Source organism: Asparagus officinalis, chromosome 7 (assembly GCF_001876935.1).
Source record: "Asparagus officinalis chromosome 7, Aspof.V1, whole genome shotgun sequence".
Classification (NCBI taxonomy): Eukaryota; Viridiplantae; Streptophyta; class Magnoliopsida; order Asparagales; family Asparagaceae; genus Asparagus; species Asparagus officinalis.
The window spans coordinates 70,841,762-70,864,593 of record NC_033800.1 but is presented as its reverse complement, the minus strand read 5'-3'; the positions used below and the strand labels follow the sequence as shown (position 1 = coordinate 70,864,593).

At 38.4% G+C, this 22,832-nt stretch overlaps 3 protein-coding genes across 4 annotated transcripts in view; 2 read left to right on the top strand and 1 right to left on the bottom strand.

Moving 5' to 3' along the window:
• On the bottom strand, window positions 6,757-13,439 carry LOC109850236 (mRNA-decapping enzyme subunit 2-like; the record flags this gene model as incomplete). Its single annotated transcript, XM_020420201.1, is given in 8 exon segments — window positions 6,757-7,177; window positions 7,671-7,738; window positions 7,841-7,944; window positions 9,550-9,702; window positions 10,233-10,331; window positions 12,871-12,998; window positions 13,079-13,230; window positions 13,318-13,439. Coding segments are annotated over 8 exon segments (1,008 nt in total), but the record flags the coding sequence as incomplete, so codon positions are not given.
• On the top strand, window positions 16,888-18,156 carry LOC109847317. The gene is made up of 2 exons (XM_020416554.1): window positions 16,888-18,033; window positions 18,130-18,156. The coding sequence occupies exons 1-2, from the start codon at window positions 16,888-16,890 to the stop codon at window positions 18,154-18,156; spliced, it is 1,173 nt and encodes a 390-aa protein (XP_020272143.1).
• Window positions 20,369-22,832, top strand: part of LOC109849087 — a 19,633-nt gene continuing 17,169 nt past the window's right edge. The window contains exons 1-2 of one of the 2 annotated variants that reach the window (XM_020418878.1): window positions 20,369-20,620; window positions 20,695-20,806. In XM_020418878.1, the coding sequence (XP_020274467.1) occupies window positions 20,487-20,620; window positions 20,695-20,806 (246 nt within the window). In that variant the 5' untranslated portion in view covers window positions 20,369-20,486. The remainder of the gene's footprint in view (window positions 20,621-20,694; window positions 20,807-22,832) is intronic. The other variant, XM_020418877.1, reaches the window with a different exon arrangement.

Genomic DNA, 22,832 nt, shown 5'->3' with positions numbered 1-22,832 from the left:
TGTCTTGATACTACTAACATTTAGAACTTTTGCTTAACTAAAATGTGTGTGTGTTTGAGATTTTTAGGGCTTAATTGGCTGTTTTCTTCCGGGTATTTGTAACAGAGTCATGAACTTCAAGCCTAGTTGTGATGTATTTGTAACAGTCATGAACTTAAAGCCTAGGCTGCACGGCTCATATTATACCAGTATGTTTGACGAAGAAGGTAAAAAATGCATGTCCAGTGACATATCTTTTTCTTTCAGAATCATAGCTGAAAAAGGTCGACTATAAATGAAATAAGAAAGTGATCATATAGCTTTGCACTTAATTCATAACATTGTCTTAATTTATTTATTTCTATTGGTTGAGTTCCATTGCTTAAGACTGCCCTAATTTATTTATTTCTATTGCTATATGTTATTTAGGAGGCGCTTGAAGCTTCACAAGACTTTGTCTTGTCCCAGTCTCAGAGCATAGAGAACACTCCTACCGATCCTAATCGCATGACTAGAGAGCAATGGAGGGAAATTGTTGATGGAGTTTATGGCTCTAAACCAATCAAGAAAGGGAGGGTGCCTTTATCAAGTGCAAAAGTTAGGACAGTCTCCACTAGCAGGAATATACAAAACAACACGTCCGTGACCTCAAAGCGACCATGTGGGACATCGTACGTCGTGGCTAAAATTGGACGGTATTTAATGGACAATGTTCAACCCTCCATGTTTTTTCAATTTATTCCCATTATTACGCGCGAGCTAGGGGGTGCACAATCGACTTGGGATGTTGTGCAGCGCCTCAGTGATTGTCCATCGTTGAAGGAGATTCTTCCTGAGTCGATATACTTAGAGATCTTTAAGTTGGCGTTTGCCGAGCATGAAGTTCATGGTGGTGGAGAGGTATATATGACGTGACATATATGTATTTATTATGATATTTTTGGTATATATATATACGTCGTGGCTAAAATTGGACAGTATTTAATGGACAATGTTCAACCCTCGATGTTTTTTCAATTTATTCCCATTATTACGCGCGAGCTAGGGGGTGCACAATCGACTTGGGATGTTGTGCAGCGCCTCAGTGATTGTCCATCGTTGAAGGAGATTCTTCCTGAGTCGATATACTTAGAGATCTTTAAGTTGGCGTTTGCCGAGCATGAAGTTCATGGTGGTGGAGAGGTATATATGACGCGACATATATGTATTTATTATTATATTTTTGGTATATATATATCTTATGTGGAGTGATATTCTTTTCAGAATGGAGGAGGTATTGTAGGGAGCAGCAGTACGATACGACGTTCTAATGCAGACGATGCTGATAACAGGGATGCCGACGATGACGAGGAGTGAGTGAGACTTGTGTTAAGACATATCATGACTTTTGAATTTTACATATATAAAATATATATGTGATTTTATTGCGTAGTGAATGAATATTATTTGAGCATGCGAGATGTATTGTGATTGTGATTATATGACGAGTATTATTCGATATTGTGGATTGACGGATGAAATTGAATGAGTGTGGAATGTGAATGTATATCATGGTTGGTTTTATGATATATTGTTAAATATTGTCATTGGATTGATGTCGATACAGGTTATATGTGTATTCTCTCGTATGGGAGGCTACCGAAAAATTAAATTTTTTTTGCGTAAATATATACATTAGCGACGGGAAAATCCGTCGACAATAAACATTGGCCACGGGGTAATCCGTCACCAATGTTAAAACATTAGCGACGGACTACCCGTCACCAATAAACATTGGCGATGGGGTGATCCGTCGCCAATGTTCAAACATTGGCGACGAGCTACCCCGTCGCCAATGTTTATTGGCGACGGGGTAGTCCGTCGCCAATGTTTAAACATTGGCGACGAATTTCCCTGTCGCCAATAAACATTAGTGACGGGGTGATCCGTCGTCAATGTTAAAACATTGACGACGGACTACCCAGTCGCCAATAAACATTGGCGACGGGGTAGCCCGTCGCTAATGTTTGAACATTGGCGACGGATCACCCCGTCGCCAATGTTTATTTGCGACGGAAGTAACCCGTCGCCAAAGAAATCCGTCGCCAATAGTCGTGCGTCGCCAATAAGTATTGGCGACGGGGCAACCCGTCGCCAATACTTATTGGCGACGGATTTATTGGCGACGGAAATGGGCCCGTCGCTAATATGTATTGGTGATGGATTTTGGGGCATTGGTGACGGATTTCCCCGTCGCCAATGCCCTGTTTTCTACTAGTGAATGTTGGATTTATTGGTCAAAACCGTTTTTCAAAATAAGTTTTAAAACTATATTTTTTTGGTCAATGAAAATTTTTTATTCATTTACCAATTGTGAAATGTACAGTCAAAACACCATAATGCTTGGTAATCAAATCAAAAGAAAAATTTACATTCTCTCAATTGTATCTTTCATATGAGCAGGTATAATTTCATCCAAAATTTTTGAGAAGATGGAGACTTTGATTGCCTGAAATAATATACTTGGCTCCCTAGCTTTTTATTGAAATATCCTTAAATTTCTTTCTTGCCAAATCAAGTAAACTGCTGTTGAGGTTGTCATCATCTTCAAGAATCCTCTTCCTTCAAGTTTAAAGAATACCAGTTTATAATTTGGCTCCAATCACATGATCTCCAAGAATAGCTCATCCACTCCATCAATTTATTCCATATTTCAGCAGTAAACTGACAAAGAATAGATGCCTAATTGTTTTAGGTTGACATCTAGAACAGAGCACACACTGATTTTGATTAACCTCCAGAATACCCATACGGCATAACCTGTCCAACGTGAGAAGTCTGGAGTGGCAAACTAACCATAGAACAAAAGGGTGTTTAGGGTATTGAAACCCTTTCCAGACTGTGCCAGACCAGTCCACTGAAGGAGTAGGTTGAATTAGAGCATAGTACACAGAGGATAGATGAAACCTATCATTTGTGCAACAACCATTGATGAATCTGTGCAGGTTTTCTTTATTGCCAAATTTGTCAAGCACCAAATTTCTAACTTAGAGAAGTTGCTTCCACATCCATGAATCATTCACTTTACTTTGAACTTGCCAGACATTTGAAGTTTGCAAGTAGTTTTCATATATCCATTTGATCCATAGCCAATCTTTTTTCAAGTGAATCATCCATAGGAGTTTAGTTGCAGCTGCAAAATTCCATGCCCTTGCTGAAAACAGACCCAACCCCCCCCCCCCCCCCCCCCCCTTTTTTTTTTTTTGCTTTGACAGATAGTATCCCAGGAAACCATATGAATTTTATGCCCCGAAAGAAACTCAGAGCAAAGTCTATCAAATTTTTCTAAAGCTTTGAATGGTAGGATATAATTGCTGATCCAATAGGTTTGAATTCCCAGAATCATTGACTTGGTAAGTTGAAGCCTTCTCACATAGGATAGTTTCCTTTTATGCTGTCAGGTTTAGAATTTACTTGATATCTTGTCAATTAGAGTAGAACAGTCAAGATAAGTAAGCCTCTTAGCATTCAGTGGCAGTCCCAAGTATTTCATTGGTAATATCCCCTCCGAGAAGCCCAGGTAGTTGCATATCTGAATTTTCAAGCTTTCATCAATTCCACTCAAATACACTGAGCATTTACTAGCATTGGCTTCCAATCCAGAGACCTGACAGAACTCCTGAAAACAATTGTATAATCTAGCAATAGAATTCATGTCAGCTTTATTAAATAAGAGCAAGTCATCTGCAAAGATCAAATGAGTGATCTTTAATCTGAAACATTTAGGATGATACTTGTATATCCTGTCACCCTGTAGAGAGCTCAACTTTCTTGCAAGATATTCCATACCCAGGACAAATAGGTATGGGGATAAGGGGTCTTCTTGTCTTTCTCCTAGCACCATGAAAATAACCATGCAGTGCACCATTAAGAGATAAAGAGAACTTTGGGGAAGTTATGCATTCCATAATCTAGCAAATGACAATACTAGGAAATCCCAGACCAATTAGCATAGCTCTGATGAAGTCCCAACTTATAGTGTCAAAGGATTTTCTCAAGTTAACATTTAGAATAGCTCTAGGGGAAATGTGCTTTCTACCATAATTTTTAATGAGCTCATGAGCTAATAAGAAATTACTAGAGATAAGCCTCCCCTTGACAAAAGCACACTGAGCTTCATTAATGAGGTAACCCATGTGTTTTTTAATTCTGGTAGCAATTATTTTAGTGATAATTTTATAAATCACATTACAGCAAGAGATTGGCCTGAAATCTGATGTTGAAATAGGGTAAAGAACTTTTGGTACCAATGTAATTGAAGTAGTGTTGAAGGAACCAAGAAGTTTACCAGATGAGAAGAACTCTTCAACAGTAAGGAAAAGGTCCTTGTAGGCATCTAAAAATATTTATAGGTTCCCGTATGCAGCTCTAGACGAAGGGGAGACTATAAACGTCATCATCCAAGTCGAGAAGATTTATCCGAGTGGCCCGCGTGCTCACCGGCCACCGCCAAGTGGCACATATGCTTATCGGCCACCGGAAAGGCGAACCAAACGTCCCGTGTGCTCACCGGCCATCTTCAATTGGCCCGCGTACTCATCAGCTAGTTCCAAATAGCACGCGTACTCACCGGCCACCGCCAAGTGGTTCGCACTCTCATCGGCCATCGGAACGACGAACCAAGTGGCCTGCCCGCCCGTCGGCCACCGTCAAGCGATCTACGTGTTCACGAAACACACAAAGGGAATCGGTGAAGCGAACCAGTCAGGTAAACGACAGAATACGCGTAAATGACGTAACAAGTTAAAAAAAATCAAAAAAACACAATACCTGCTGGCGGCCGAGTCATACCAAATCGGACTCGGCCAGGGCCAGTGGCTCAGCCTAGGGCCGAGCCACCAAGTGGTGTCTCAGCCTAGGGCCGAGCCACCAAATGGTGGTTCGGCCAAGACCGAGCCACCAAATGGTGACTCGCGCAAATTTTATCCGAAAACGCGTTTTTGCGGTTTTCGATGAGTTTTCACGGGATTTCTTCTGTTCTAGTGATTCCTAACTGCCTAGATATTATCTCCAAACGTGGTTACACAGTTATTAACTGAAGATAAGGCTGAATCCATTTTTATTATCCGAAAACCCCCAACCGAAGCCTATAAATACAGGCATAAAGGCTCCTTTCACGGGACGAAAATCAAGAGGGCGAAGTGCTGTAAAATTGGAGAGTGAAGCATGAATTTCAGAGGGTTAGCAGATCTTAGCGGAGTTCCTCAGTAAAAGAAAGAGAGAGTTCGAGAGATCTGAAATATATTTTCCCCTTTTCCTTCGGATTAAGCTTAGTCTTAATCTCGAGAAGAGTCGTAATCTCGCTTGGTCGGATCTAATCCGCGACGGTCCACTGACTAACGCGTCCCCGGCATAGGCGAAGTTCCCACGCAAACAACATGAGATAAACTACTGTTGTGTGTAGTTTGACAAGAGTTGTAATCTTTTATTTTCATTGTTTAAGAAGATCTTATAAAAAGATCGTCTTTCCTCTTTTTTCGAACTTGTAATCGATAAACGATTGTAATGAGTTCGTTGGCAATAAAATCAACTTTTGAACCAAACACGCTAGCGATCACATTGGGAGCCGACAACCTTTCTGCGAAGGCTGATGTGTCATAACCTCGGATCCTCATCGTGGTTGAAGAAGAGATCGAATACGAGTTCGACCAGCAGAAATACGAGGTGTACTTATCTTCCTCTTCCAGATCCACCTCTCCTCGTAGGTGCAGGAGGGCCTCCTCGTAGGTGCAAGCACATGCATATAACACTTCTTATATAAATACTAAATAATTGAAATTTTGTAAAATAAGATCAGTATCAGCCAAGTTCCATGCGGACATGCGTAGGACAACATTAAAGCGACATTATTCGAAATGTTACACTATATTTTTTCCTCGTTTATCGTTGAGTATAATAGGGAATAATCATAGTAGGAATAACATCATTACTTCATATATGCCTTCTTATTTTAAACCATCTACAAAGTTAGTTTCCTTCTAATCAACTACTTGACCTTACTTTGCTGCTAACATTGTCCTAAAATTCCAACAACACCTTCGCTTAATCCACATAAAGCACGTGACCTCTTGTTGACGCTCAGCAAGCTTTGCACATGAGATTAAGTGAGAGCATGGCTGAAATTTTCAAGCTTATTTTAGCAGCAAAATGGAGCATGGTGGTTAACTAGAAGAATACCTAATTTTATAGGTGGTTTAGGTATAAATTAGAAATATAAGGTGATTTAAGTAAATTCATCCTGGTTTTCAAAAAAAAAAAAAAAAACCCTAACATGAATTAGTGAATTATCAATAAAGATTGTTCTCTTGTATATGATCACTACAGCCGGAACGATAAATGTAAAATGTATGTGTAGTGACAAGAATATAGATAGCACAAAAAATCAAGTGACATGACCAAAGATTGACAAAAATGCACAGCTAAATGCTTCAAGGTGAGAACACCTAAAAAAATCAAGTGACATGACCAAAGATTGACAAAAATGCACAGCTAAATGCTTCAAGGTGAGAACACCTATCATACATGTATTTATTCCCAAAACTTTGACAAAAATGCACAGCTAAATGCTTCAAGGTGAGAACACCTATCATACATGTATTTATTCCCAAAACTCCCTTTTTATGTTTGCACTGATCCAAAAGTATGCAACTCTTGGAGCTAGAGTTACAGCGGAAAAGACCCACTAAATAGCTTCTCCAAAGATAGAGAAAGGAATGAGAAAGCTTTATTATAAATAAATAAAAAATAATGCACATCATCAGACTTCCAGTAAGAGTTAACTGGACATATGTCAAGAGCAACTAGCAGTCTAGCACCAACAATAAAGCTAAGCCAAGATCAAACAGTGAACAGGTATGAATAATTACTATGCTAACACATAATCAAACACCGATATTTGGGTAGTAGAGTTTCGTAACTTCATCAGGTTCTACAAAGGAGAGATTCTTTACACCTTAGTTCCTGGACCTACAAACACATCAGCTAGAAGCGAAAGCAGATTCCATGGCTTGTAGGATTCTGGGCGTATCAAACCTGAAATTTCTGAAGCTTTTACCTGGACCGATATCAACAGTTTGAGGCTCAGACCCAACTCTCTGTAATGCGTTTTCTGAGCTTGTTCCTCCTCCTGAATTGTTCTTTGCTTTCCAAACGCAGGTCCCTAATCAGGAAGCAAAAGGTGTTTGCTAATTTGAAGCGTACTTTAAATTGTTGTCAACAAAGATATTTACACAATGAGTTAATTGCAGATACACCCCTTACACTAGGAGTGTGTAGCGACTTAGGACCCCCACTATTTTGTTGGCGCCGATTGTCCCTGAACTCAAGATGGTATTATTTCTTGCATTTGGTTTAAATGACATGTGAGAATCACATGACTATAAATTATCTTTGCTCTTAGTTTAACTGAAAAGAGTAAATTACCATGAAAATTGTGGGGAAAAAAATAACACCGCCTAGGTTCAGGGGTGTAAGTGCTATACAATAAAAGGTATGTAATTCTATGCCCATATTATATGGGGTGCATTTGCAATAAACACTTAAGAATTAAGTTTTCTAACTGGTTGACTTTATCCAGTCAGATTCAGACAGTAGTTTGTTGTTATAAGCATATCTCTTTCACGACACAGAAGCTAAGGAACTACACAACTAACCTCTAGTAGATGAATCAGATTTCTGAGCCACTGGAGGAGGATGACTAGATATCCACGATTTTAGAGACCTGTGGTCAATACATGAAACAAAAGAAAATTAGAATTTAAAGCAATGTGAAAGAAAGCAGGGTTTTATGTTTGCGTCTGCTGAAGGTTTGAGATATACTGACATTAAAAAAGGTGCAACCATGTAAAGCTTTAATCCATTTATTCCCCGTGACATTGCATCTTCCCCTGCAGGTTGAAGTTCATCGAGTCTATGCCATGAAATCTCCTGCAGGAAGCATTAAAATATGTTTTAACTAAAAACATGTAGCATGTGTGCACTGTTGTCCTAGAAACAAACTACAGCTTTATCTATGAGATTTTGAGAGTAGCATTGTGGAATTAAGAATGAGCAAAGTGTTAAATAGTAGGATAGTATAGATTCTCATTGAGTGAAAAAAGCTACAACTACACCCATGCCTAAATATAGCAGAGGTTTTATGCGAAAGCAATGTGAGGATAATTTGTTGGGTTAGAAATTAATTATATTTATGAGTTTGAGCCCATGGCAAAAGTGGGTTCGTAGATAGAACCCATCATGGGCAATTACTCTTTTACCTGTAGAGATGAATTATAGGATTGATTATGTCACTATTTTAGGAAGATGGACCCATTGATGGAATAATATGTTTTGGTCTTTATACAGGAAATCATAAAATGACATTTTTGGGGAAAGCATAGGGTATGTATCAAGAAGCATATAAATCATTTTGACAATATTATATATTGATAATTAATGACCTTATTTGAGATTTGATCATGATGATTGTGGAATGATTTATAGGTTGCTGATATACATTGAGGAATAAGATCAATTACGAATAGTTGAAAGTTTGCTCTAGACTTTTAAGTAGACAAGATGGTGGGATGACACATTTCATCTAAATGGAGAAGTGAAATTGATGAATGCCATGAATAACTTTCAACTCCTCATAATTGATGATTTATTCAATCAATTACAAGGTGCTCAACATTTTTCCAACATAGACTCAAGATCAGGGTGGTACTGTCAATTGAAAATTAAAAAAAGTAAACTCTAGACTAACCAATCTAGACTTCTAGCACCAACTTATTAGATATTACCCTTAAACAACCAAACAAACTACTTCAGAAAAAATCAAATGCTAGATTCAAACATCATTGATAACCACAACTAATTACAACTCCAAACATCAACAAGCAACTAGAACAAACAATTCCAAACTGCGAACCATCTCTAATCAACAATAACGAAACACAAGCAACTCAGAATGATCCATCAACATTAAAGAAGAAAATCAAAGAAACCATACCGAATCTGTCCTGGTGAGGTGATCTATGGTTGCGGTGGACTAGGGGCGGTGGTGGCACCCCCATGGGGTCCGCAACAAGAGGGGGTGGGGGCGCATGGCAGAAGAAGGCAGATGATGTCTAATGTTGGTGAGGCCAGGGTTTTAAGGGAGAGGCTACTAAAGTTTTATTTTGAGAACCATGTCTATGATACAATGTTAAATACTAGAATACTGTAGACTATCATTGAATGGAAAAAAAAAGCAACAACTACTCCCTATATATAGAGATAGAAAAACAAAGAGTTCTGTGTGTAGGCAATATCAGAATACAATCACATGATTCACATGCCTTCTCCTACTACACTTAGTACTTCTAGAAATTCTAGAAAAAAGTACTTCTAGAGAAAACAAAAAAGAATTGCTTTTGTACTAAATTAACATTTAACTTAAGAGCAGTTCTATATGTAAAAACATGCTGCAAATTGTAGTGCTCCATGGAAGTTTTTCAATAGAAGCAAAATAGGTTGACTTCGAGAGTATAGAGAACATTATGAAAGACTTACACTGATCTCCTTTTTGGTTAGAGGTGCAAAGACAGTATCTTCCTTCACCCCACTAATTATGTAGAGTCTAACCCTCTGCTGGCCAATTACAACTTCAATATAATCATCCATTTTCAGAAGTTTAGAAACATCACATCCTGTTTCCTCCAAAACCTGTATCAATAAGTCCAATCATTATAACAGGCATAATTCATCAGACGAGTTGGATGGCAAAAAAGGGTGTTAGAAACAGAAAAGACACAAGTTCACCAGAAAATCATTCAAAATTTTCATGAGAATCTTCAAATCAATAAAAATATCAAAAAAGTATAAGTTTTGGTTCAAGATAGCCTAGGCACTTAAGAACATAAGTTCTTCTAAATGTCATATAACAGGAAACTGGGTTATACGGCTATCAGTGAGTGATGAAACATATAACTTGTACTTGATGGATTTTACAGATTATTTTTTGCAGAACTGCTATTTCAAGCTATGTGATTGATCTTTTATGCAATTCCTTTTTTCCGCCTACTATTTCAAGCCTATTAATATTTTATATATTTATTCCCAACTTCAAGAAGAACACCACCCCTTCCCATCCCTGCTCAGAGAACAGCATGAATAATGCAGCACTTGAGACTAGTTATGCAAATTATATATAATGTTGGAGTAATTGGAAAGAGAGAATTGTGAATTTTATTTACTTCTCGGACAGCACATGTATGATCTTCCTCGTCTTTGCTCTTTTTACCACGAGGAAAACTCCAACTTGCACTGGATTTCCAGCCTTTTACAAGCAAACACTGCAAACATAAGCACAAACGTTAATTGCAAAGTTGTACTCCAACCAGGAAACAGAAAATTTTTACTTTTTAAGCAAAAGCCCATACAACCTCTTCATATAAATATCATATTTTCCCACTTAAGAATTAAAAACCAAAAGTCTTCAGAATCCTAGCTAAAGACGTGCCAATACTGGGAAGCTAAAGAGCATTTACGAGTAGTAAGTATACTAGAGAAATTAGGAAATTTGTTTAGTCCCATACTGGGATTATGCAATTGTGTTCTATTTACTTTATCATGAATAGAACCTAGTTATCCCTCTTTGGATCAAGTTACTTTCCAACATAACAAGCATGTTTCATTTTCAAACATTTCCCTAACCAGTAGACTGCTTGTTCCCTTGCAGCTGCTTGATACTGGAACTACTATGAATAAGCACCAACATATAAACTGCCCTTATATGTAAGCTCCTCTACCATTCAGCTCGCACAGTCTCACTGTGATTCCTGATCAACTAAAAGCAAGAATGCAATACCCATACTCCAGTGATTCGAAAATCAGGGATAACATTCACAAGATAGGGTTTAATAGCATATCCCTAATGCATCATTTGAAGTCACAATTGGAAGCTTGTATACATAAGCTTGGTTCAAAACTTGATGTCATGATCTAGGTTGCATGGGTACGGGTACGGGACACAACAAATTTGTAAAAGATAGGGTATGGGACACGACTATATATATGTGTGTTATGTACATTTATATGTATTAAAATTAATAATTTACACAAGCTCAATATTATTTTTTTCATTCATATAAGATCAATATATAATATATAGATGCAAAGTGTAGAATATACATCCAAGAAGTGCATAAGGAGTGTTTTAGATTAAAACATCTATTATATAATTGAGTATAAGCCCGAAGAAATATATTCATATATTCAAGAAGTGTCCAAGAGGTCTGGGTACGGCTAGGGGTACGCGTACATGTCAAGTACGGCTACGGCTTCCTAATAGAAGTACCTAGATATCACAGGTCATGACTTTCTTTGCTTCCAGTTGCAAGTTTGAAGTAATAAGAAAGGACAACACTCACAATAGCAATTAAGTCAGCATTACAACAGAGTACAACAATCCAATTTTAATGCATATCAAGTTGAAAGGAAAAAGACAACCAAACACAGTGAGGCTCTCCTTAATATAAGCATTACCATCACATTCAGGTCTTGTTGTACTAACACGCCTTCAAGATATGCACATATTTGTATTTCATTAGGGAACTAAAGGGTTATCATCATCGTCTACTCCATGAAAATACGAGAAAGGCTTAAGCTGGGAAAACAATACCAAAGAGTTCTTAAGTTCGACCTCCCACCAATCTTACTGAACTGATGACAAATTCCGCACAATGCAAGCAACTAAGCATAAGAAAGAGATGGTACTATGATAAATAGTTAATTCACAGATTAGAACCAGCCTTGAAAGCATAAGTGAATATGGTCCTATAGTAAATGGTCAGTTCGCCGATGAAACCAACTCATGAAAATAAGGACCAAACCTCCAAAACACCCTAAGGTAAGAAAGTGTCATGACAAACATGCAACATATAAGTTGATACATCTTGTTACATTGAAATCACATTCATTGTTAACAGCTAGTACAATCCTAAAGGAGTAAAGGAGAAATTTAAGCCATAGAAATGAGGTATGTAGAGACCAAGATGCTAAAATGTAATATAGTCAATATTGTTTTCTGTTTAGGCCAATATAGTAGGAACTAGGAAGAGTAAGAGGTAAATGAAAATTTGATTCAAATATCTAAGCTAGGTATGAGAGCTAGCGCAGGCAAAGGACATACCCATTAGCCATGATCAATATACAATCCAAACGTGAAAATAAATAATTTTTTGTTTACAGCAGCACTGTAAAAGAACTGTATTCAGTCAAGTAGGCCAAACACATTAAATGAAAATCAGCATTTTGCCATAAAAGAGTGGGACACAAGAGTTGGAGTTTGTCATGGGAAAAGGACTTCACTTTTGAAAGCACTACAAAAAGCGTTGATCAAGTTCATCTGGTCTGCCAGACTCGACATTGACCCTCTTAACTAGGTAAGACAACCATGTATCCAATAGAAAAGGCTTAATGTTCACTAAGCATATGGGAGACCTCCATCTTCAAGTCATGAAGACCCAGTTCATCTAACAAAGGAGTAAACCGTTAAACACCCCTACAGTGGAAATAATCTTGATAAATATGTAGCTTTACATATTTTGCTAAATGAAAGCATCTATATATTTACCATCCACTACAATCCAAATGGCCAAACGAGACGTTTATGACATTACCAAGATGCTAGCATGTTAGTCACAAAATAACTTTCCTACATAAGCTAATATACTAGCAAGAGGAGGAAGAATGTACTCAAAGTTTTACTTTTAAGATGTGAGCTTGCATATAAAGAACGGATATGATATGAAAACAGTATTCATTAAACATGACTATTATACAAAACTAAATGGTACTTCAGAGCATCAAAATGTAAGCAAGCAGGCTCACCCTTTCATAGGTCTCATCTAATATGATTGCACCCGTCACCGGAACCCGAAACTTGTACGAGGTAAAATCCTTATAAATGTCATCAATGTGCGCAATATATGGCCTCAAAGCAGCGCAACTATTAAACACTATTAACTCGCTAAGGAAACAAAATAACAACTCAAATTTCTACACACCAACGCTAAAATAACAACTATGCCAAGGATACTGAGGGATGTAAATTCCTTGAAAGAAAGCGATTTCAGCGACGGATTTTGCTCGACGGAGTTGTCCTCGTAAAACCAGTGGGCTTGCTCCAGGAGGAATAAGATCCTCTCGAACGATTCAAGGTCCTCTTTCGGAACGTTGAGGACGAACCGGCTGTGATAAATAATCCGAAAGCTTTAGTATGACTGGGGGGGGGGGGGGGGGATCGAATAAAACTGTGGAAAATTATGAGAGAGTGACCTGCAGAGATCTGACGAGAGCTCTTGAGGCGAATTGATTCCTCATCGAGCGCTCGAGATCGATTCAGTCCCGCCGCCATGATGCTGACGAGGCAAGGGGAAATAGCGGGAAAATAACCCTAATTTTGGTTAGGAGAAGGCGGCAGCGGCGAGATTTGGGGGTGAAGTATATAATGAAAATATCTTTAATTAAACTTAAAGTTCCCAAGTTGACCTCTTTAGGGGATGTTTGGTTAAGGGGCTGTTTGTTTCACCAAGGATTATGAATAGGATTAGGAATCCTATTTAATTTATGGATTCCAATCTAATCCATAAAAATTTTATGGACAAGTTTGAGTTTTATGGAATCTCACTTTTTTGGCTTTTAATGTTTGTTTCACCCAAAGGATTAGTAATCCCACTTTTATAGAATTAGTCCAATTCCTAATACCATGTCTTGAATCCTCTAATAAACTGTTTTCTTTCATTACTGCAGCAAGTTTAAAAAAGACACTCGGTCTCATTCTAATGTAAGACCGACAACTATCACTATAGCCTTCCAATACACGTTTGAAGTGAGCTTCTCTGCAATAAATTTTTTGGATTTTTTCCTCCTTCGTACAAGATGAAATTCTCTTGCGCTTAGCACGCATTCTCAGAATACATGTTATTATTATGACCACCGCAGACACAGCTGTATTAGCACACATCCTCTTCAATTGTTCTTCATCTACGTTATCCATCTAAATTCATTGTAAAATTAGCATATATTTACAACTTAACAGTAATATTGTTTGAAAACTAAAGATAAATAAATAACTAATAAAAATATTAAAATCATAAAACCATATATCTACATATCCACAAATATATATAAAGTAGTGAAACTTTCATTTCATATTTTGCACCCTAAGCATGCACGCTGATCAAACAAATGTAATTAAGTTTTCCTTTCCATGGTTTAGTCATTTGAAATTCTACAACAACAACAAGCCCAGAGAACCAAAGCTCACTAATCAACTATATACCAAAACCCCACAGACAAATAGATGCCAAGCAGTTGCGAATGAAACCCCACTAACAAATAATTCTAATAAAATCAGTAATAAACTATATACCCACATCAAACAACCACCGAACAATACCCTTGTTTCAATAATTAAACATATACCAAATTTAATAATTCCACTACCAATGTTACTTTAATCAGAGCAAGCACAATTAAATAATCAAATTAAAAGGGTTAAATTGATTTATACCTGCAGATGCCAAGCTGTTGCGAAGGGAAAAATTCAGAAATTGATGTCGTTACCAACAAACCCCACCGGACGGAACAACCAGCAAACCGAAGAACCCAACAACAATATCAAAGATCAGCGGGAGAAGAACAGCATAAAAAACCCAGAAATTGATGTCGTTACCAACAAACCCCACCAACCAAAAACAATATCGAAGAACAGCGGATCGCGGGAGAAGCCGAGCCCAAAATCTAGGGCAAATCCACAAACTGAAACCCAAATAATATCGAAGAACAACGAGAGAGGAGGCGCGAAGGAACTTGGGAGAGGCGGGAGAAGAAACGCCCAGTTGCGATTCCAGAGCTAGGGTTCGAAATCGAGAGGATTAGGAATCAGAAAACGAAAACAGTGGCAAATGTTAGATTTCTCGCCCAAATCCTCTCCCCCCCCCTCCGATTTCTATTTCTTGAAAAAACCACGACTGTAGCAACTTTATGGAATACGTAATCCATAAATTTTTCCCCAGCCAAACTCTAGATTAGGATTCACAAAGATTTCATAAATTACACTTTTGCCACTATCAGACCCCTAATACTAATCCTTTTCTATAAAAGTGTGAAACAAACAGCCCCTAAATAGTGGCAAGAATAAGATTAGGAATCCCATATTTTTTTGAATTCCTAGCTAATCCATAAAAAAATTTAAGACAATTTTATGTTATCATGAAATCTTTTTTTTTTATTTCTATGTTTGTTTCATAACATGAAAAAATAGAATTCAACTTTATAGAAACCTCAAATTCATATTCTTTAGTTTGGTTTGAAATGAGAATAGGATTTGATCTCATAATAATATAGTGTTTGTGAAGAAACAGAATCCGAAAAAAAGAGGGAGAATAGTACAAATATGTCAGCTTGCCCCAAATCCGCCCAAATCATTAGACTTTTAGTTTCTATAAAATCAGCATACTTTTTTAACTTTATAGATTCTGAAATATATAAATTTTTGGGGAACCATACTCAAGAATAGGATTCATAAGGAATCTTTTATTTATATTTTTGTCATTGTCATGGTCAAATCCTATTCATTTTACATAAAAATGATGAAACAAACAGCCCCTTATGCTAATCACCGTTTTGGGTCATCCCAAAGTGACCTCGCTCTGCTCTCAAGTTAGTAAATAGTTGGATGCATTAATAATAATAATAATAAATTTTGACCCTTTTTTATAAATTTGAAAATTAGAAAATTTTAAAAAGTTAAATAGAAGAGCAAATTAATGCATACAAAATAATCATCAAAATCTTTATACAAAAATCAATATTTTCGTGCAGTCTTTATGATGCATAGTCATTTATTTAAATTTATTACCTTCTCTCACTTACATATACCTTGTTCATCTAGAGGCATAATCTTTAATTCATGATATTGTATGAAATTGTGTTTCTCATTTCTTATAAATATGACTTGATTGCTCTTAAAAGCCCCATAGCTTTTCTTACTTGCACCTATGTACCCTCACTTATATTTGGTATTACTTATATAGCTTAAGTTTTTTAAGTTTGCACTTTACACCCACCCACCCACCCACCCAAAAAAAAAGGGAAAAAATCTCATTTGATAATTATGTACTAAAATTAAAATTTTAAACTTTTACTATATGTTAAATTTAATATAAAAAATATCAAAATCCTATTTAAAATAAAAGTAGAGTAGATTCAAAATAGAATTATAGTAGTTTTAATATTAAATTTAACAAAAGATAAGAGCTAAAATTTTCTAAAATTATTATGGAAGTCCCTCATATGATAAATTTCAAAGAGAATTTTCCACATTTATATAACTGAGAGCATTAAACTGTTAATCTTAAGAACCTTATTATATAATATATTAAGAGCAAGTCCAGCAAGCTCCCAGTTAGGAGTCCTAGTCAGCAAGCTCTCAAGAGCTCTCAAGCATTTTGGTATAAAAAATTATTAAAATAGGCCTTGGGAGCATCTCCTTATTTTATGGAGCTCCAACAAGCTCCTAGTTAGGAGCTCCAACAATATCAAAAAAACCCCTCTTCTATTTTAATATTTTACCCATTACTTTTAATTATATTTAAACCTCTTGTATTTTATTTCTAACCGTTGGATACGGCCTTCGAGGGAGCTCACACGGTCTTCGAGGCAACCCACGGTCTTCGAGGGAGCGCACACGGTCTTCGAGGTAACCCGCGGCTTTCGAGGGAACGCACACGGTCTTCGAGGTTGGGCACGAACTTCGAGGTATCGCAAACTTTGACCGTCAACCGACTGATTCCTATAAAATCCGATGCCTTCTCACCTCAACCCATCGTCTCCCAGAACAAAATGTCTAGCTCATCTAGCTCTAGCGATGATGAAATGATGAAGACGTTCTTTATTATGGGAGCTGCTGTCGTCGAGGAAGAAGAACAAGGGAAAGATTCAACTTCAGTTCAACACAAAAGACGTATCGTGCTCCACCGATACCGACTGGAAGGCCACAATCGGTTGTTCCAAGATTATTTTGCTGACACACCAACATATCCTCTTCATTATTTTCGTCGACGATTCAGAATCTCGCGTTCGTTATTCCTTCGAATCCACGACGCTGTCGTCGAACATGACAAGTACTTCGTCCAAAAGAGGAATGGTGCTGGACAGTTAGGACTATCTAGCCTTCAAAAGATTACTGCAGCTATGCGGATGCTCGCATATGGAGCATCCGCTGACGCCGTTGACGACTACGTTCGGATCGGTAAAAGTACGTCGCTTGAGAGCGTGAAGAGGTTCGTTCGATCGATTATCAACATCTTTGGGGAGGAATACCTTCGTTCACCGACTAATGAAGACGTTGCACGCCTGCTCGAGGAAGGCTCACAACGAGGTTTTCCTGGTATGCTTGGGAGCATCGACTGCATGCACTGGGTATGGAAGAACTGTCCAACCGCCTGGCAAGGTATGTATACTGGGCATTTTCATGAACCTACAATTATTTTGGAGGCCGTAGCTAGCAAAGATCTTTGGATATGGCATGCCTTCTTTGGACTGCCGGGGTCTCACAATGACCTCAACGTGCTACATCGTTCACCGGTTTTCGCACAACTTGCGGAGGGAAGAGCTTCACCGTGCAACTATACTGTTAATGCCCACGAGTACAATATGGGATACTATCTCGCCGACGGGATTTACCCAGAGTGGTCCACATTAGTGAAGACTATTCCAGCATCGCGAGGAAACAAGCATAAATACTTTGCTCAACAACAAGAGAGCGCAAGAAAAGATGTTGAGCGAGCTTTTGGCGTGTTGCAAGCTCGATTTGCGATTGTTCGTGGACCAGGACGTTTTTGGCAACCTAGTGTGTTGAAAGACATCATGACAGCTTGCATCATAATGCATAACATGATTGTTGAAGATGAACGAGATTGTCAATTGGACAACAACTTCGACTTTAATGATTCGATACCAGTCGTTGAACCTTCTCATGTGCAGACGGTGCCTCTAACTGAGTTCATCCAAAATCATCATCGGATCAGGAACACACAAACACACAAATCACTAAAGAATGATTTGATCGAGCATCTGTGGCAGCTCAAGGGATCCATCGACGAGGATTAAGTTTCTTTATGTCTAATGTAATTTCAGCAAAGAAGTTCGAGTTGTTGTATTACGCCAATTTTCTTTTCAATGAAGCAGTTGTTTTCATTAAATGCCAAAATTTTCAACTTCAAGTAGAATCATAAATCTAATACAAGATAATTAGGAAGAGCTAATTAGGATGCGATGCGAGTACAATCATAAATCTAATACAAGATAATATATGATAATTAGGCAGAACCCTTAGACATCCACCTCTCCAATATCTCTGCCTGACGCATTTCAAAGTATTGTCGTTGAACTGAATTGAGTGTTGAGAGATCCATCTTCATGATATCGTCATCTTGTTTCTTTTGTTTTAGCTCTATTTTTTGATTTGTGATTTCCTTCATCCACGCGAAAGCCTCTCCCATGATGGACTTAGCGGACTCAGAGTTTTTCATATTTTGTTTCCTCTTGAGCTTTGCCGCTTTCCTCCCTTCAGACCTTGCTATAACATCATCCGAGGCCGTGTTCAACTCGATGAGGGTCGCTGGCATGGAATTGTTTGGTGAGGAATCAGAGTATGTGGTTCTTCTCGGCTGTGATCGAATCTTATTGTAAGTTTCCATTTGTTGGATCCACTTTTGATGATGACGCAACTCAACCCAGCAATGGTCAAACACGAATGGCTTACCATAAAGAGATTGGTATAATTCTTTTACTTCTGCAGTCTACACAAAAGTTAATTTTAGAATAATCAAACATATTGAATCTGAGCAAACATAATCAAACATAATTAAATATTTACATGGTCAATAATTCCCGTACCAGATCTTTGTCTTCCTTCAATCTGAGCAACGCACCCACAAAACTTGTTGACGGACAATTGAATCGTTGACCAACGATGCATCATTTGGTTTGGCGTGCGGCTCGTTGGATCGGTGGAGTATAGGATAAAATAGTCGTTAGCTCGGTGCTAAAACTTATCTTTGTGTTGCCCCGTACCTTGGATGGCGTCTTGGCTCGTGTTCAGCCAAGCGGACACAAGAAGCTTATCCTCATGGACAGTCCAATTTTCGGACCGCGTGTAAGCCTTCTTCTTCTTTGTGGTCGGTGTTTCTTGGGATGACACTTGTTGTGTTACGGATTGCGATAACTCGATGGGGTTACCTTCTTCTACGACTTATGTATAGAACGGCGGGTATAAGGTCGATCCTTCACCGGTAAGGAGGTGCGAATAATAGTTTTGTGAGGGATCCATGAGATTTGTAATTTGATAGGGAAATATAGATTTTTTTTATGAGAGAGTTGTGTGGAATGATTTGTGTATTGAAGTAAAACGAATTTATAGAAGATTTTTTACAACGGTAACTTTTTCAACGGCATCATTTTTTAATGGCTGAATTCTGGATAAGCTTCTTGTGTCGGTGTTTCATACAACGGTAAAATTTCAACTCAAGAGGTCACAACTCAGCCAATTTAAAAAAAAATCCCAAATCAAAACACCAAATCCCAACCTCAAACAACGCACCCAAAAAAAAACACTTCATCTTCTCCCAAATCCCAACCTCAAACAACGCACCCAAATAAAAAAAAAACAAAACACTTCATCTTCTCCCCAAACCCCACCCCCAAATCCCACCCCTTCGACAACCTCAAACAACGAACCCAACCCCACCCCTTCGACAGTCGGAGGCCTCTTCGCCACCATCATCCCGCCTGATCCCACCCCGTCTCATGCGGAGGCCGCAATCGAGGCCACCCAGCCACCATCAGTCTCCGATCCCACCCCGAACGCCACCCTCAATGCTCCAGCGAACGCCAATCATCCTCTAACGCATCATCTCGACTAGTGCATTGACGGGGTTTTTGTAAATTCCTTCTCACAGGTGGGCGAGCTCCCAACGTCCAAACATTTTGGGAGCGCTTGGGAGCTCCGAAGCTCCTCCACCGCCACGTCGGACTAAGGAGAGGGGCTTGGGAGGCCTTCAGAGCTTGCTGGAGGGGGGGCTGCCAACTTCCACAGCCACATCAGCCTTCAGAGCCTCCTTCAGAGCTTGCTGGACTTGCTCTAATACTGTAAAAAACAAGTGACGGTATGTAAGTGCCTAGAAGGGGGCACTATATTCTATTTAAAAAGTGCAATAAAGCCATGCCCATGGGGCAGGCGAGAGGCCCATGGGAATAGGGCGCCAATTAATTAAAGAGAAAGAGGAGGGTAATTTCGTCAATGAAGTTAGCTTCAACAAGACTTTTCTAATTCCCCTCTTCTGTAGAGTGGTGAGTGAGAGAGAGAGAGAGAGATCACCGAAAACCAAACTAAATTCAATTCAAAATTCAAATTCAAAGAAAATAAAAAAGAAAAAAAAATGGGGGTTCGAAGAAAAACCCTAATTCTCGGATTCTCTATCGCTCTCTTCTTAGGCGTCGCCGTCTACTTTCGCCTCTGGTCCATGGATTCAAGGGACGCCTCTTTCACCGCCGACGATCGAGAAGTTCTCAGGTCTCAATTTTATTTCTCTCTCGATATTTGATTTATTATGTAAAAATATTTGAAGCTTTGTTCGTTGACTGAAGGCGGCAATTTGAGAGAGCAAATATGGAAGCAATGGATGAATCTGCGGGGTGGAGAATGAAGTTCGATGGAGAGTACGAGAGGAGTAAGAGGTTGCAAGAGGAGTTGTCTAAGGTAAAATATTTCTATTCTTCTTCTGTTTTTCAAATTGCCTTTACCAACTGAAAATTTGCATAAAAAACAAAACTTTTGCATTCAAACCCCAAAAAGTTGTAGACTTTGATGTTATTGTTGAATGTGTTCATGGAGATGGGGGTTTCAATGGAACACATTGAATCTGTGATTGCATTTCTTTTTCGATGAGAAGAAATATTGCTTTCAGTCCCCAGAAAGGTGAAAACTTTGAGGTTTTTGTTGAAGCTTTTACGTTCATTGAGATGCAAGTTTCAGTTGTACACATTAGACCTATGTAATAGCATTCCTTTCTTCTAATGGACATTGGAAACGCCAATCTTTGTATTCAAACCTTGGAAAGTTGTAAACTTTGAAGCTTCTGTGTTCGTGGAGACGGAAGCTTTGGTTACACACATTGAACCTTCAGTAGCATTTCTTTCTTCTAAGGGGAAGAAACATTGCAGAACCTTATCACTTATAACAAGTGACCTGTTGCAGAACATTGTCAGGGAGAATGAGATCTTTCTAGGTACTTTGTAGGGTTCAATTTCTCGTCTTATAGGCCATAAAGATTTTCACCGTGGCTATGAATTAGAGCTCGATTTCTAGGCTTATAGACCATAACGATTTTCACTTTGAGTAGGACCAAGTAACCATGAGGCTTCTATCAGCAATGTAGACCATCTAGCTCATTCCTGTGGAAAATCCCTCTCGTTGTCCATGGAGCCATCGAAGCATACAAGGAGGATTTGCAAGTTACTAGAACTTCTGGAATTTGCTAACTTGTTTTCACACTTTCTATTATACAGCAGCCTAATAAAGTAATCTGACGCACAACAGGACAAATGAAAATGCTAATGCAAATGAGAACTATCAATAACAGATGAAACCATCAAGAAACCTATTGAGTGTATGCAAGTAAGCGTGAATGCAAGCTCCTAACGGTTCAGCCTAAGGATGAATGCAATTTTATATGATGCAACGTGGCGGTCTGTTAAATGGGATCCACAAATATGACAGTAACCAGTGATGATCATAAATCAGCTACAGAATTCTTTAGAGATGCGAGAGTGGATGACTGAATTGAAAATGATGTTCAGAGGTCACTTGAGGAGTGAGGTAACTCACATACACGTATTCAGATCCGAACTGAATTTGCAGGTCGATGATCCTCTTGCAGTAGAGTGAGAAAGTCCACGGTATAGAGGAGTCAACAGGTTTAGCAAGCACTTGCAAATAATCAAGACTGTAGTCGTTCCCAAGGGAACAATCCAAAGACAAACAATAGCTTAAAACCTAATGAACTGGTTATCCTCAATGGGAGTCCATGCAACGTCGATGAGGACTCGAGGATTAATTTATGATGATCAGAGGAGGGGGTGGTGATTGCTGATGGCATCGTGGTCAAAGAGAGATGCGAGGATCGTCGTTGGTTGTTGGTTGTGGTTGCAGAGGGCTGAAGTTGCGGGAGTTTTTGATAATACGGGCTTCACACCCCAGACTTTACACCCTCAAATAAGCAATTCACGTGCCAAATCAAATCTCAGAATTATAATCTCCAAATAATCCGCCTTTCTAAATAAGCCTTATAATCTTATTTAAGGAAAAAACAACTCAAAAGATCAGATTAAATCTTCAAATCCTATCAATAAAATGAAACTAAAATAAAAATTTCTGACAAATAAAATCTAAGATATAGAGAATAAATTTAGAATCAATCATATCATCCTAATCTTATCACGTGCTTTTTTCTTCTGGAATATACTTTCTACGGATTCCCATCAACTGTTCGGCTTTGAAGCATTCACCTGTGGTGAATGACAACAATGATATAAGCGTCTGATGCATCCGGATTGAGCTACTCAATATCCCCTGTCCGTAGTCAAGTGCAATCTCAATCAGGTCACCCACGCTACAGACCAAATACCTCTGAAAAGCACTGTTTGTTGTGGATATAATAGTCCTGTAGGATCTCCTCAATCACCTCTAGTGGACTTCAACTGCATATGTGGTGGAATTAGAATCT

Coding starts and splice junctions, on each gene's coding strand:
- LOC109847317 (XM_020416554.1), top strand. CDS start 16,888: ATGTCTAGCTCATCTAGCTCTAGCGATGATGAAATGATGAAGACGTTC. Junction 18,034..18,129: donor AACCTTCTCATGTGCAGACG/GTGCCTCTAACT, acceptor CATCTGTGGCAG/CTCAAGGGATCCATCGACGA.